This window comes from Protobothrops mucrosquamatus, unplaced genomic scaffold, assembly GCF_001527695.2.
Source record: "Protobothrops mucrosquamatus isolate PMUCROS unplaced genomic scaffold, P.Mucros_1.0 scaffold461, whole genome shotgun sequence".
NCBI classification, from domain to species: domain Eukaryota; kingdom Metazoa; phylum Chordata; class Lepidosauria; order Squamata; family Viperidae; genus Protobothrops; species Protobothrops mucrosquamatus.
This window is the reverse complement of record NW_015386782.1, coordinates 1,046,329-1,063,236: the sequence shown is the minus strand read 5'-3', so window position 1 is coordinate 1,063,236 and position 16,908 is coordinate 1,046,329. Positions and strand designations below refer to the sequence as shown.

General features: G+C 38.2%; 1 protein-coding gene across 1 annotated transcript in view; it reads left to right on the top strand.

Moving 5' to 3' along the window:
* Positions 1–414: 414 nt before the first annotated feature.
* The window catches only part of SPAST (spastin), a 35,707-nt gene continuing 19,213 nt past the window's right edge, over positions 415–16,908 (top strand). The window contains exons 1-3 of the mRNA XM_015816505.1: positions 415–805; positions 7,800–7,886; positions 12,758–12,841. Coding sequence (XP_015671991.1) covers positions 415–805; positions 7,800–7,886; positions 12,758–12,841 — 562 coding nt within the window. The remainder of the gene's footprint in view (positions 806–7,799; positions 7,887–12,757; positions 12,842–16,908) is intronic.

Genomic DNA, 16,908 nt, shown 5'->3' with positions numbered 1-16,908 from the left:
GAAAGGAACTTGCAATGCAACCACATTTCCAGGATTATCTGACAAGACAACCACGAGGAAAAAACATTCTCACTCCCATTACGCGAACGTTCGTTAACGACGTTACCCAGAATGCATCGCTCTCACACAAAGGGCGAACTTCCTAACGTGGAGCGGAACCCAAACTTCCGCTATTCCTTGTGAAAAAGAAGCCTTGCGCTCTGGCGGCGATCCCACTTGTTAACTAACAATAGACCTCCGAAAGGCGCTTACGGGGGTTTCTTATTCAGAAAGGCTCGCTACGTAGCGTTTCCCCGTCCGCGCGTGTGAGATAGTGGGGTTGAGCAAAAAAGGGGCGTAGCCTCTGCTATGGCAGGCCCTGGCAGGTGGTGGTTGTCAGTCCCTGGCAGCGGGTTATGGCTACGGTGGTGATGAATGAATTCTCCGGGAGGGAGAGGGAAGAAAAAGGGCTCAAGCGCCTCCAGTTCCCCGACTCGGGCCGCCGGGGCCTCCCCTTCATCCGCCGCCGCCGGCCCGGCTCCCGCCCCACACCGCCAACAGGCGGCGGTGGCTTCTCCTCACAAGCGGAATCTCTACTATTTCTCGTATCCGCTTTTCGCCGTCTTCGCCCTGCTTCGTTTCCTCGCCTTCCAGCTCGGGCTGCTCTTCGCCTGGCTCTGCGAGCGCCTCTCCCGCGGCGGGGCGTTGATGGCCGCCGCCAAGGGCACCAGCCGAGCAGGCGATGCGCCCGAGTCGGTCCGAGCCTGTCACAAGCGCGCCTTCGAGTGCATCTCCACGGCTCTGCGCATCGACGAAGACGAGGCGGGTGAGTCCGGGGAAAGCGGGCAGGGCCGGCCGACAAGCTGCCCGGGAGTGAGGGGGAGACACGGCGGGAAGGCTGCGAAGTTCGCGGCTGTTATAAGGGGAGCCTTCCTTTTTTTTTTTTCCCGGCCCCTCTCCCGCTTACTTTTGTCTCAATGCAGGGTCGGTTTTCTGCTTGGTCATAGCCTCCGTTTTACTCTCAGGCTTGTGGCGAAGCGACGGCCGGCATTGGTATACAATACAGTACTATACAGTACAATACAGTATACAATACAGTACTAGGACCCGAACACACCTGCCTGTCTTTTAATATGGCTGTGCGTTAGAGCCGCTTCAGCGTTAGAGCCGCTTCGCTTAGACTCACGCCTGAGGGCGAGACGAAGGGGGCTGAAGGGGCAGGAACGATCTCGGGCTCGGCGGGGAGAGGGACCTTCCGTCCGGATTTTGAGTGCCAGCAGCGATTAACGTCGTTAGCAACCTTAAACAGCGCAATCCGGGCAAAGTAGCGATGCTCTTGTACAGGTGTACAACGGGTAGGGGGCCGGGATTGCAAGGGTTTTTATTTTATTTATTTATTATTTAGATTTATATCCCGCCCTTCTCCTCGTGGGACTCAGGGCGGCTGACAATCAATTAAAATACATAAATAACAATACAAATTGCCCACGCCGAGAAGACCCGTGTTACGGCCACAGAAAGGGTTCCTCTGCATGAAAGATGTGGATAGGAAGGGCTTTGTGGGTGGAGCCCCTGTGAGGGAGGCTTTGTTGTGAATCTGAAAGAGACTTTGTGCTACACAGTCTTGGGTTAGTCTCTTTGTTCTCTGGGTCAGTGTTTCTCAACCTTGACAAATTTTAAGGCATGTGGACTTCAACTCCCAGAATTCCACAGCCAGCGTTGCTGGCTGTGGAATTCTGGGAGTTGAAGTCCACATGCCTTAAAATGGTCAAGGTTGAGAAACACTGCTCGAGGTTCAGGTTGCATCTTAGTCATCCATTCCTGCTAGTCTCCTCTGGTTGTAGCGACTCTACGGCTTACATGTTTACGGTGTTATATTTCTGTGGCTGGCAGGAGGGGTTTTTTTTGGGGTGTAGGGCTGCCTTTCCCTTGATTTTGAACTCTGGATAAATCTCTGCAGTTTTCTTGGCAAACGGTTTTGGAAGTGATTTGCCATTGCCTCCTTACCTAGCGCTGGCAGAGAGAGGCTGGGCCAAGGTCACCCAGCTGGTTTCCTATTTAAATCTGGTCTAGAACTCCCCGTTTATAGCCTGATGCTTTAACCACTACACCAGTGTTTCTCAACCTTGACCATTTTAAGGCATGTGGACTTCAACTCCCAGAATTCCACAGCCAGCAATGCTGGCTGTGGAATTCTGGGAGTTGAAGTCCACATGCCTTAAAATGGTCAAGGTTGAGAAACACTGCACTACACCAAACTGACTGTGGGATCGTAATGTCTTCTCTTTTTATGAAAGGACATTTTACTACTCAATACCTCCGTTTACTAGGTTTTACCGTAAAAGGAAATATGCCAACCCAACGATGTGTCGTCATTCAATTTGTCCTCATACAATTATAACCCTCATACCTACCATGTTCAACACAGAACAGTCAACGTTTAACATTTATTATGGTCGAACGACTGCTGTAAAGTTTTGAGGCAGAGCTAAACCCACTGATAGAAGTGCTTAAATATTCTATACTTTGCAAATGTGTAGATTTTTGTGAGATACGCTGGTAGAAATCATTTCTTATTGAAATACATGAAGCTACCTTGATGTGTCAATTTTGATTAGCATCACTACCTTGATTAGATCTATTCATTTTTGCCTTCTGTGAAATATATTCAGAGCAGTTCATAACACACAAAATGGAAGGAATAATGGTTAAATAATAATATTTGTAGCATTGTATTCTTGTGCCTACTTCTAAGTGAGACTTTCCAAGTTACATTTGTTGGAAAATAATACAGATAGCTACCTTACACTGAATCAGACCATTAGTTAATTATTGTCCAATAGTAATTTATTTGAAAGCCAAGAATTCTCCAAACAAAAACTTGCCACATCATCGTTATGTAAGATTTACAAACCGAAGATGCCAGGTATTGAACCTGCATGCATACATGTGCTAATAAATATAGAAATGCTCTATTAATGACAGTAATTCAGTTTTATTTAATTTGAGTTTTATGTCTATGTTTAAAAAATTAAAACTTTCAGAAGTTGATGGAAATTTCTGCTGTTTTCCTGTTTCTATTCTACAACAATAGTATGTTGTTTTTATGCAGCAGCCGATTTACTTCAATTAATTCTACACAGTACCACAGGGAGAAATATTTTGATTAAGCATTAACAGCAGTGATGATTTTCCTGTCTCTTTGGCTGTGTCTGTATGACATACAGGCTTACAATATGTACATATTTTAACCTTGTTCATATTTAGCCACTGTGGTTAGTTTATGGTAAATTGAGTAAATCATGATTAACTATGGGTTAGTGGGTTGTAATCACAAGCATTCTTGGATCTCTGTTTATGGGGAAACTGGTCCACTCTGGCAATGATGTTTGATTTTTACTAAGCATGTGTCTCAGGTGATATATAAATGTAATTAAAGACAATTACAGACACACATGTAAATATGGTGTTAGAGGGAAACTACTAACCCAGGGGTGTCAAACTCGCAACATCATGTGATGTGTCGCGACGTATCGTGACTTTTTTTCCATTGCGGCAATGGGGTGGGCGCGGTTTCACCATGACACATCCGGCCCATGGGCCGGCAGTTTGATACCCCTGTCCTAACCCATCAGAAGACTTGATTTCTCTTATTCTAGTAGGTCTAAAATTGCCCTTTAATTCTTGAACTAAAGTCAAGAAGAAAAATACTTCTGAGAGCTCTATACATATTCCTCATATGTTTTAGGACAAGATGCTATAGTGTGATTCCTGAATGCTAGCAATGAAAAAAATCATTCTTAGTTTTATTTAATATTTATTGTAATATGCAAGCTAACAGAAATAAGAAAAAAATGTAAACATAAGGATAGCAAAAAGTAATATGGACATTAAGATTAAAAATACTGCCTAATGCATATACATCCCACTATTGAAATGATTGTTCCTCCATGTTCATCTATATTCAATAACAAATGTAAGAAGAGAACAATCTGTCATCTGGTTCTCAAATAATCAAATTGAATATCTTGAAAAGTTGTATGAAATGTGCTCATACTTTTATTGCAGTCATGTGTGGAAAAGGTTTTGGATTTTGATTTCATTTAACATATTAATCATAACTTATAGATAAATTATATGGTACTGCCTGTCTCCAACATTTTCTGCTTACCTGGTATATTCAGGCAGAGAGGCTACAATCTACAGGTGAAACTCGAAAAATTAGAATATTGTGCAAAAGTTCATTTATTTCAGTAATGCAACTTAAAAGGTGAACCTAATATATGAGATAGACTCATTACATGCAAAGCAAGATAGTTCAAGCCGTGATTTGTCATAATTGTGATGATTATGGCTTACAGCTCATGAAAACCCCAAATCCACAATCTCAGAAAATTAGAATATTACGTGCAATCAATAAAACAAGGATTGTACATAGAACAATATCGGACCTCTGAAAAGTATAAGCATACATATGTACTCAGTACTTGGTTTGGGCCCCTTTTGCAGCAATTACTGCCTCAATGCGGCGTGGCATGGAAACTATCAGCCTGTGGCACTGCTGAGGTGTTATGGAAGACCAAGATGCTTCAATAGCGGCCTTCAGCTCTTCTGCATTGTTCGGTCTCATGTCTCTCATCTTTCTCTTGGCAATGCCCCATAGATTCTCTATGGGGTTCAGGTCAGGCGAGTTTGCTGGCCAATCGAGCACAGTAATCCCACGGTCATTGAACCAGGTTTTGGTGCTTTTGGCAGTGTGTGCCTCTCCATTCTTCCTCCAGTCCAGACTCTGGGTCCTTGGTTCCCAAATGAGATGCAAAAGTTGCTCTCATCAGAAAAGAGGACTTTGGACCACTGAGCAACAGACCAGTTCTGTTTTTCTTTAGCCCAGGTAAGACGCTTCTGACGTTGTTTGTTGTTCAGGAGTGGCTTGACAAGAGGAATACGACATTTGAAGCCCATGTCCAGGATCCGTCTGTTTGTGGTAGCTCTTGATGCACTGACTCCAGCTTCAGTCCACTCCCTCCCTTTTGAATGGCCTTTTCCTGACAATCCTCTCCAGGCTGCGGTCATCCCTGCTGCTTGTGCACCTTTTTCTTCCACACTTTTCCCTTCCACATAACTTTCTATTAATGTGCTTTGATACACCACTTTGGGAACATCCAACTTCTTTTGCAATTACCCTTTGAGGCTTTCCCTCCTTATGGAGGGTGTCAGATGGTTTTCTGTACAACTGTCAGGTCAGCAGTCTTTCCCATGATTGTGATTCCTACTGAACCAGACTGAGAGACCATTTAAAGGCTCAGGAACCCTTTGCAGGTGTTATGGCTTAATTAGCTGATTAGAGNTCTAATTTTCTGAGATTGTGGATTTGGGGTTTTCATGAGCTGTAAGCCATAATCATCTCACTTATGACACATCATGGCTTGAACTATCTTGCTTTGCATGTAATGAGTCTATCTCATATATTAGGTTCACCTTTTAAGTTGCATTACTGAAATAAATGAACTTTTGCACGATATTCTAATTTTTCGAGTTTCACCTGTAGTTCCTTCAATTGTCATCTTGAAGCGTGCCTTTTGTGTCACAACCCATGTCCTCTGGAATAGGATCCCAGTAGAGAGATATACAGTGTTAACTCTCTTGATGGACCTAGCTCCATTCTCAGATCTGGTACTAGAGTGCTTGTGAAGACACTGTGTGTTTTTTACTGTTATAATTGATCTGTTTGGGCTGTTAGATTTTTAACAGTATTAATTGTATTTTTCATATGTTGTAAACCACTCAGATTAGGTGGCTGCAATACATCTATTATGACTGATAGTAGTAGTAATGGAATAAAATTGTCTCTGAGGTCACAGAAAAAATATACAAATATTGTTTTGATGAAGAATTTATAGCTACAGATAGAAAAGTAAGAAATTGTGACCGTGTTCTGAATGAATTATCTTGCTTCATAACTTGTTAATAATTCCTTGAATGATAAAAGAATTGTGTTTGCACTATAGACTAAACATAGCTTAATTATTTTTTTTGCAAATTGTCTACTTTGATTATTGTCCAACAATGCTTGTCGGGGCTGGCAGCTGTAATTTCTGAGTGTTGTTTTATACAATAGTTAGTTGAGGTCAGGTTGAGTTGTTCCCTCTTTTCCCCCCAATGGTTAACCAATACTGTCAAATGGGGGGGAGGTTCAGGAAGTATAATTATCTACTGTAGAGATTCAATTCCATCCACATCTCTTGCTTTTCTGGAAGATTATTATAGTACAATAGTCTGAACTGCTACATAGCTTAGCATGTCTTACATATCAAGTGAGAATATTGTGAATTAATGTAACAGTGGTATCTTGGCTTAACTTGTGAGAAGGAGAAATATAAAAAAGCTCTTGCTTGACAAAAAATAGGAGGGGTTTGTTTATTTATTAGATTAATATTCACATCTATCCTCAGAGTTTAAGAGACTATCTAATGGCATTATACTTCCCCACATAAAAAATATCCTTTAAGGTAAACTCAAATCTTGATGCTTTTAGTGACTTCATGGACTTAACAGTTTAAATAAATGATAGATAGTATCACTAACACATTAGGCACCAGGTGTAATTGGAACCAAAGTGCATCAATGAATGTTTTGCGCTAGATGTTTTGTCTTCAACCTTTCATCTTTGCTGGACTCAAATGATTTTTTCATTTTTAAGTTTATTTGTTAGAATATTTTAACATTCTCTGAGCCTTGAAATATTTTTGGAAGTTGGGCACTACTTATTTCCTAAGTTAGAATATGAAATACTGCCTAAGCTTAGAACTAGCTTAGGACCAAACTTTAGTTTTTATATTGTAATATACTGAATAGAATCAAATGTGGGTTTGTGCTTAATTCTTTAAGTGTTAGGAAAGTACAGAAGTAAATGGCAACCGTAAACATTTTCTCATGTTGGTAGCATGGTAAGCTGCTTTATTTTCTCTCTGTAGTGCTGACTTTTGTCAGCTGTATACTTTTTAGCTAGTGTTGTATTTATGTTTCATTGCCTTTCACTGATTCTGATGTAATACTAGTCTGATATAGTCATTATGCTACTATTATTCACTTGTTTTAAACAATAACCAGTTTAACATGTTTCAGTTAAATCCCATGCCTATAGTGAGGTTTGGTATAGGACAATTTACCTTTGATGTAATTGTCTACTAAAATGCTGTGAATTTTTAAACCCGCCATTTCTCCAAACAGTTTGATCTTTCTCGTAACATATTAAATGTTCTCTAGCGAGTCTTGCACAATCAATACCAAATTGCCAGCAAATGCACATAGTTTTTAATTGTGTCCTTTTGCTCTGTTATCTTATCTAATATCTCTATTTAACAGTTCCAACCCTGGATTAAGTCATAAAGGGGATAAAGGACACCCCTGTCTTGTTCCTTTCTGGATTACCATTCACCATAATCCAAGCTTTCTGGAGTATATAGATGGACTTCAGACCCATGCCTATAGTGATGTCTGGTACAAGACAATTTACCCTAGATGTGATCGTCTACTAAAATGCTGTGAATTGAACAGATCTTATTTATAAAATTAGCATTTACCTTTTATTGGCAAACTACAGGAGGATCAAATTTATTCTAAAGTATTGTTTTTTCTGCATATATTTGTTTTAATAAAAGAAAGTTACTTAAGTTTCTCAATGTTTGTCTAAGACTACTTGGAGTAGTTGTGTTTATATTTTCTTTCAAATTTTGGTTATTGTGGTACAGATACTTATGATTTGTGTAGTATCTGATGTTCTTTCACAATAAAATAATAGAACTCTTTTTTTTTTTCAGCAGGACAAAAGGAACAAGCTGTTGAATGGTATAGAAAGGGAATTGAAGAACTCGAGAAAGGAATAGCTATATTAGTTATTGGTCAAGGTAAGTTCATTTTTAGTGTTGTATGAAGGAGAAAAGCTGTCAATATGGTTTGAAAATTCTGAATAGACAGTTTGGAAGAAGAAATCTTGAAATCTGTAAAATCCATAGGATTTATTTTTTCAGAAATGATGTACCACCCAATTATAATAAATAAGCATTCTAGTGAAAGTTACATTCATATAAAATGCACGCCTTTTAATAAAATGACATACTGGTCTCTTAGCTCAGGTTAGATACAAAAAAGATGTTTTGTAGCATCTTAAATGTTAGAGGAGAGGTGCCCAGGTACGCTGTTGGGGCAGTATATTTCATGTTGTACTGTATACAGAACCACTGAGAAGTCCTGCCTTCTAGTGCACACTTTTCTCATGTCACACCAAGGCAGGACCTTGAACAAACTCGTATAAAAATGAAGATTTCAAGTTGATGAAAAGCAAGGTTAGACCTGCACTTGAATGCAAAATTAGCATATAAAGTTTTCTTCAGTGATCACACAGCAAACCGTTATTAAAATAGCTGTTCACTGAGGCTAATTTTGGCAGTCTTTATTACTTCGTTGTTAATATTTCTCTGTACAATAAATTTGAATTATTCCAAATTCTGGATGTGTTATATTATTAATATATCTCTGTTGAGATGTCAATCAGAATAGGACTAAATTCAGGTGTTCGTGTCAATCCTTATTTAGTTCAAGATTGAGGAACTTTTAACCACTCATGTTGGACTATAACTCCTGTTAATCCTAACTATAATAACCAATGCTCAGAAATGATTACAATTGTAGTCCAGCATCATTTGAAGAAACGTGAGTTTCCTATCGCTGATTTAATTATCAAGTAGCCTTAGTCTGTAGGAATTCCATTAAGGAGTTGTTGTATTTTGTACTATGTATAATTAGTCCTCACTTAACAATTAGAATTTCAATTGCTAAGCAATAACGCTTGTAAAGCACAATGTCCCATGACTGCATCACTTAGCAATGGCAATTCCAGCAATTCTGGTTGCTATCATTAAGCAAGTATTACGGATTGTTAAGTGAGGACCTCATGTGACCACAACTTGTGACTTCCTACCAGCTTCCAGCAGGTAAAGTCAATGAGGAAGACAGCAGGAAGTCTCATATCCCATATTGCCTGTGGGTGGATGAGGGGTACAACCAGGTGGGGATGGATGGGTAGTTGCTGTTTTACAAGTGCAGATGGGTAGGTGGGTGCTCCAGAGTGTAAGAGAGTGCACAGGTAGCTGTTGTGGCATGAGTACAAGGATGCTGTGGCTTAGTACAAATGCAACTGGGCTGGTAGGTGCACGCTACAGAATGCGGCTGGAGGTATGTGTTCCATGGTATGCAATGTGAGTTTCCTAATCAAGCTCCTCAGGAGTAAAGGAGCGGGAGCAGCATGTAACCTTCCCTGCCTGCTTCTCCATTGACTTTGCTTATGAGAAGCTGGCAACGAAGATTGCAAATGGTGATTAAGTGACAACTGGATATTGCAACTGTTTTAAGTAAGACCCAGTTGTCAAGCTTCTGAATTGTGGGTGTGGAGGGACAGCTGGATTTTCAAGGACTGGATGTAAGTACCATTTGTTTAGTACTGTTCTAACTTCAAATGGTTGCTGAATGAGTGGTCATTAACTGAGGACTACTGTAATGTTCAACAGGGCCAGCTACCATTAGAAGACTTCCTGGTTATTGCTATAATGTATATAATCATAAAAAATCAAATACATTTGGCAAAACTGGATTACTATGATGCTTATAATTTTGAAAACAAAAAAAACCTGTTCCAAAATAAAATTGCTGAGTTGTAATTGGAATGGGCTAATATCACATCATAGCTTTTCCGTCAGGATTCAGGCTGGCCTATAGTACTCAGACAGCATTGGTGACACAGTGTATGACCTGTTTTATAGTGGTTCTTGTTTTGCCATGACAAGTACCAGGTGGTTTTTGCAGATGGAGAGGTCCAGCCGTAGTCCCATGTTATATGGGATGCTCTCTCTTATTTAACATCTATATAAAGCAACTGGGGAGGTCATCTGCCAGCAGTATGCTGATGATACCCAATTGTATATCTTGTTCCAATGTATTTATTAAATTTGTATGTTGCCCATACAAGGGGGCTTACAGACATTTAATTAAAATACACTGTAAAACATTAAAACAATAAAGATCACACATTTAAAATTCAATTAAAATAAAACTAACCAGGCTAAAGAGGGAGGGAGCAAAGTGCATACAGGAAGGAGATGGGGTGTCATCTACTCCATTAGCCATCTCCATTAGCCAATGCTGGACAAATTATGCTTTAGAGGTGCTGGCGCAATGCCTGGAGGCTGTGGGGACTTGGATGGCGACAAACTGGCTGTGACTCAACTCTAGCAAAGCGGAGTGGTTGTGGATTTTTGACCCCCTAGAATCAGGAGAGTTGACATATCAAATTCTGCAATGGGTAACAGTCCCCAGACAGATAATAATGTGCAATTTGAAGATCATCTTCAACTTTTGGCTCCTGCTGAAAGAGCAGATAGCAAATGTGGCCAGTGCAGCCCTTGCACAAATTCATCTTGTGCACCAAATATTCATTTCAGAGTCCCTCTGTGAGGGAGATGGGTGGTTTTAAAATTTGATAAATAAATGTAAAAAAATTCTGGACCAAAAGGCCTTGCTCACAGCCACTTATGCCTTAGTTACCTCCCATTTGAATTTCTGCAATGCACTCTAAATGAGGCTGTCTTTGAAGACCATCTGGAAGCTGCAACTGCTTCAGAAAGCAGTGGCACTGCAGTTTTGTGTGCCCTACAGTTTATTTGATTAGCACTACTGCATGAGCTGCACTGGATCCCAGTTGCTTTCTGGTTGCAGTTCAAGGCGCTGGTTATCACCTTTAAAGCCCTACACAGCAGAGAGCCTACTAAGATAGGATGGGGGCACTCCAGATCCATTCCCTTAAAAGTTGCCACATGGTGGGACTTTGGAGGTATGCTTTCTTGGGGGCTGCCCCAGCCCAGCCTCCCATTTGAGATCCTATTTGAGATGCCTATATTTTTAGCTATTTGGAGGGCTGTGAAGATTTGGCTCTTCTCTCAAGCTTTGAGCTAGGATAGGGGTGGGCAACCTTGGCTCTTTTATGACTCGTGGACTTCAACTCCCAGAATTCCTGAGCCAGCATGGCTCAGCTTGGAAACCTCTCCCTTTTCCCTCAGCGTGGCTGGCTCAGGAATTCTGGGAGTTGAAGTCCACGAGTCATAAAAGAGCCAAGGTTGCCTACCCCTGAGCTAGGATGAAGGTTGAGCTAGGAGGCTGTTTAATCTGGTACCTGGGAAGAAGAGTACTTTAGTTTTTGGCTTTTTTATTGTTGTGAATCATCAGAATCATTACAGTATATGAGATGTATAAGATGTATATAAGTAGATATGAGCTGTACAAGTCCTATAAGTAAATAAATAAATATATAAATGTCAGCGCTTCATCTACTGCATTGGCTGTTCTATTGTTTCTACATAGTAGATCCAATTCAATTTTTTGAGGCTTGATCCTTAAACCTCTGAAAAATTTGGGAAAAGAATTTTCTCGCTTATAAATGCTTTTAGATTGATCAATCGTTCTGTGTTTCTCTGATAGGTGAAATGAGGCACAGACTTCTGTTGTAGAGTTCTAGAAGCACTTCGCAAGGAGTTATGTCTGGTTCCTATGCTTTGCTGTCAAGGAAAACCTTCATTTTTTAATACCAGAATTTCTATAGTTTGTGTTCAGTTTGATTTTTTATTACTTGTATTATTCTGCAATAGTGTATTTTATATTTTATAGTTATTCTGCACAACTGATTAATTGTGCTGCATTCTGCTACTGTTTTTGTTTTGCTTTTTAGTGTTTAAAAAAGCTTTTAATGATTTTAATGATTGTTATTAGATAATCTGCTTAGATACATTAGATTGGCTATTACATATATTGAAATTGATAATTGGATATTGATAATTGGATAGAGTATAATAATTATAGAATAATTATTGAATACCTGAATCTTTTATCATTGTTTATATCATGTCCTTTTTGAAAGGGATTGTATGGAGAAGTCATAGAAACAAAGAATAATAAGTCTTCTTCAAAATTACAGCTAATGCCAAATTTTTAGGATTAAGTTTAGTACGTAGTAGCTGTTTGGTTAGCTGAATCAAAAATTTGAACATATAGTTTATATTTGTATTGTTTGGTTTAGTTATTATGGCTTTAGTGAGTTTTTCTGATAATAGTTTTAGCTGGGAAAATTGGGTAACATAAAAGTCAGAATTTTGGATCATGTTTGATTCCCTGGTATTAAAATAGCAACAAATGTATACTTAATTAACAGTTACTGTACTGTATAAAAATTACAATGTGAGTTAACACCTTATAATTAACTTCGATAATTTATGACACAAAGCTAAGATCCAATCAAATAAACACCTTGAAACACTTTTGATTTTTATTAAAAATGCTTTAAAAATAATCATTTACTCCTTGAAATTAATAGTCTTTAATAGGACAATAGTACTTTTCTTTGGCGGAATATTGGCATAGATTTACAAATCTGTAATCATAATGCATCACTTTTCCAAAGGAATTCTAAAACTCATAGTATTTTCATATGAGTATTTTGGGAGTCTATAGTTTGGAATCCTGTGTAATTGTAGTAGCATCCTAGAGGTTTTTTTTTGTTTGTTTTTTTTTGCCAAACCTGTTGCTTCTAGTTTCATTTGTTCCAAGTGGTACAGTATGATATACTGTTATATTATTTTATTAGTTACCATTTATATTAATTACTTACTTTTGCTGGAGTATAAGATAGATATTGCTATTATACCTTTGCTGAATGTTTAACTTTCTCTTTAAGGAGACCATTATGATCGAGCTCGTCGCCTCCAGTCTAAAATGATGACAAATTTGGCAATGGCCAAGGACCGTTTGCAGCTGTTAGGTACTACTTAACGTTGTTACTTTAGAAAATTGTAAAACTGATAGTGTATATATTTAAGATTTATTAATAATGAAGAGAAAAATGATTTAAAACTATTTTTTTTAAAAAATGAAACATGTTTCACCAATAGATTTCATTTTGTATCAATGTACTTGTTTAGAGATGCAAGTATACTATCAAAATTTGGCCTCTTGATATTTTAAAGGGGAAGCTGAAGAACTAGTGAGGAGTTTGTTTTTGGGTTTTTTTTGCAAAAAACTTTTTAAAATGCAGCATGAACGTAACTTGCTTTTTGAAATGGCTAAGCAACTGGTGCAGAATTAGCATTAATGGAAGATAATATAAAATGCATCTTAGAAGAAAAACCCATAGAGAAAAATGTTGCCAAATTTTAAGCTAAATAAGTTTTAACTGCAGATTACTTTGATGAAAAGCAGTAAATTGTTGAACAAAATAATCCTGAAATCAGTTCATGAATATAGACCTTTACAAAATACTTAATGAATTCAGTGACACATTATCATAAATTGAAATCTTTTAAATCAAAGCATGTATTGATTGAAGCAAAATTAAACTAGACAGCAGCAAAAATGTCCGAAGGGGCCAGGAATGAAACATGTAATGATCTCACGAGGCAAGCTCTGCAATTTACCTACTTGGATCAAAAGTTAGGATGCAAATAAGGGTTGGGTTTTATCACATCATCACGTACGTGTTATTTTCAGTCATCACAATTAGCTGTGGACTTCTAAGGATAGCAGTATCTAAACTAATTTATTCTCTGCTGGCTTTCTTGAAAATGCTGTTAAATCATTTATCCACATTACATGGTTTATGTCTCATAGGGTTGAAGCTGGGATAGCATGCTTGGCTTTGCTTATTTATTAGGAGAAATAAGGACATAGAATTCCTACCTAGAAAAGATGAAGCTCCTAAACCAGATGGGTTATGATTTTGTAAATCCCATTTACTATCTCTTTAGCTACTTTGATTGTTTTAGGAAGCCAGTATTAACTGAGAAATATAGATTAAAAAAATACAGTAGATACTTTCCTTAGGTTTCCTAGCTGTTCTTTCAAACAGTTGTAGTGCGTTCTCAATGTGTTTCTCATGATTATCCAATTATTTTTTGGACATTTCTTTTGTAATTAGTCTGGTAGATCTAGTTGCCATTTTGTATTAGGTAGCTTCCATAGCCACCATTTTGTTGTGGGACCCAACAGTGTCTTAAAGTTCAAATGTACCTCAGAGGCTAAAAAGATTGGGAATCCTTAGAGTACAGTAAATAAAATCAGGAGCAGAACATTTTAAGGTTGGAGGAATGGTGCCAATAAGATTGCGTATGTGTATGTGTCTGTGGTTTGCTAAAATTGCATCTCTAAATGTCATTGACTGTGGTCAGAAAAATTGTGAGATAGAAATATATAAAAATACATGCTTGATAGCCAATGACAAACAAACTTTTTAACAAGAATAATGTTGGGCAGCTGCAACATATGTTGGATTAAAATAACTTGCTATTAAGTATGAGGTGTCAAACGTAAACTATAATCCTATGGTGTGGAATTGTACCTTTGCTGATTCCTCACCCTTTCCTGTACCTGCAGCTTTGATAATAGTGAGTTTTTTCCCCCACAGGGCTTATAGAATATAACTTTAGTGTTTTCCTGAAAGGTTTCCAATTGCTGTTGCTCTTTTCTGGATGCCTGGAGCAATCTAGAGTGTGGGCCATGACAAAGCATAGAAATTTAGCTATATTTTTAAGGTGCTATAGGACACTACTTTGTTTGGTTTTGCTGTTACAGATATAAAAAGGCTACCTCATATAATGTTTCTAACAAGATAAATAGGCAAAAATATACCCCAGCATTTTTGAGTTGACAGAGCCAGGTCTTCAAGCATTTACAAAAGGCCAGGAAAGTGGCAGCCTGCCTTACCTCTTACCTTTGATGGGAGGATATTCCAAAGGGTGAGGACAAAGGCAGAGAAGACTCTCTACCTGGACCCTGTCAGTCAACATTCTTTAACTGATCCACAGCATACTTTCCCTGCCGATTCAAGTGAGACAGGCCAACATAATAGGGTGAAAATGGTTCTGTAGTAATCTGGGCCCATGCCATGCAGGGTTTTTAAGGTCTTAACCAATATCTTGAATTGGATCCAGAAGCAAACTGGCACTCAGTTCATTTCACACAGCAGAGGTGTTACATGCATCATCCTAGGGGCATCTAAAGTTGTTTACGCTGCCGCATTCTATATCAGCTGAAGCTTCTGGGTGCTTTTCAAGTATCTTTGTCACTTGTGAATTAGAAGATAAAATAGTACTTGCAGACTGTTGGTCAGCTTTTAAACAGTGTATTGCCTTCCAGGAAGGTTGAGCATCAGTCCCACATTTCAGTTCTGTTTATAATTGAAATCCTCTCTTATTGGATTTAATTTTAGCTTATTCGGCCCATTCAAGTCATTTTCCAGAATTCAGTTGCTTTCTTGGAGTTGGATGATAGGGAGCACCAACTAATATTTATGATATCTTACTCTGAAACTCTCCAGGACGATACCGAACAGAATAGGGGGCAGGATACAACTGTTTGGGACTCTAGTGTTAATGATTTAGATGTGGAAGATAGTGATCCAACACTACCTTTTGAACTAGGCCTGTAAGGAATTACTGGAACCTGCAAAAGAGTATTGCAAGGCCCACATCAGTCAGAATATTTCAGATTATTTAATATTTGCGCAGATCTCCCCAGGTAAAAAGAGTGTTTTCAATAAAGGTCTTATTAGTTCCTTTAAGCTGAGAGAGACTATCACTTACAAAGAGGTACTGATAATTGTTCTTAACCTGAGGCCAGTTGAGTAGGTAGTTCCTAGTTTTTATATTGCCATACACCATTTGCATCCTTGTGATGTGCAAGCCAAAGCAATACAAGCAATTGTATGGGTTATATCCCTAAGACCTTCCTCAGCAATGATATTCATTCAGTTCAAGTGGGTCTTCTCAGTTTTAACTACAGAGAATAATATGTTCTGGCTCCCTTCAAAGGAGATGTCACACACTGAGAAATGCAATGCTTTTCTGCTCTGTGTAAATATAATGAGGTAGAGGTATAAATGTTTTTTTCCACCATGATATTAAACATCAAATTGATCTTCAGATCTATTTGATCTATGGCCTAAATTCCTTCATTTATTCTTCAGCTGTTATCCTGTCCTTTTCATTGATTTCCCAGCTCTTTAATAAACAGTTTGGATCTGTAAAGGGAAGAAAGCACTTAGAAATAAAAGTAGCTTGAAAATCTATGTATGGTTTTGCTACTGATATTCTTATCCATAGTATATAATTGGCAGTATGCCCAGTTTCTATTTCCACTCAGCTGTGTTATCAGTAATTCTTGTGGGAGGTCAAGATTTTATGTGTAAGCAAATATGAGTCCTGTGAATTATGTTTTGAAATAAACGTGAAGGCAGTGGAATTGTTTCATTACTGATTATATTTTTCATGCATATGAACAGTAGCTCTAAACTAGTGTTTTACCCTTGAGGTGAATAAAGGAAGTATAATTTTCATACAACTTTTAGAAAGGATTTAGCAATCTTAATGAATTGTCTTAGATCAGCCTTTCTCAAAAATTTTACTCTGGAGAAACCTTTGAAATAATGTTTAGATCTTAGTGAATCCTTGCATAAACAAGTATTTTTCGCAAAAAATTATGAAAAGTTCACAATACAATTATTTGTAACCTACACAACCCACATTTGTCACCATTTACAACAATAGCAAAGTGTTGGGCCAGAAGCTGAGTTGTGATGTGTAAAAATCCCCATCATTATGAATGCTAGCATTGCATTTGTTAAAAAAAATGTTTTTCCAATCATGATGTCTTACAGAATCTTAGAGACCTCTTGCAGATTCCAAGTTGAGAAAGGTTGATGTAGATGTTATGGAATAAATGTTCTGTATATATATATGTCTTTGCCATGTGATGAAATGACCATCTTTTTGACTATGGACTGTTGGGTAATAGTATACAAGAAAGGACCATAGAGAAGAAATGTGAGATAGGTAT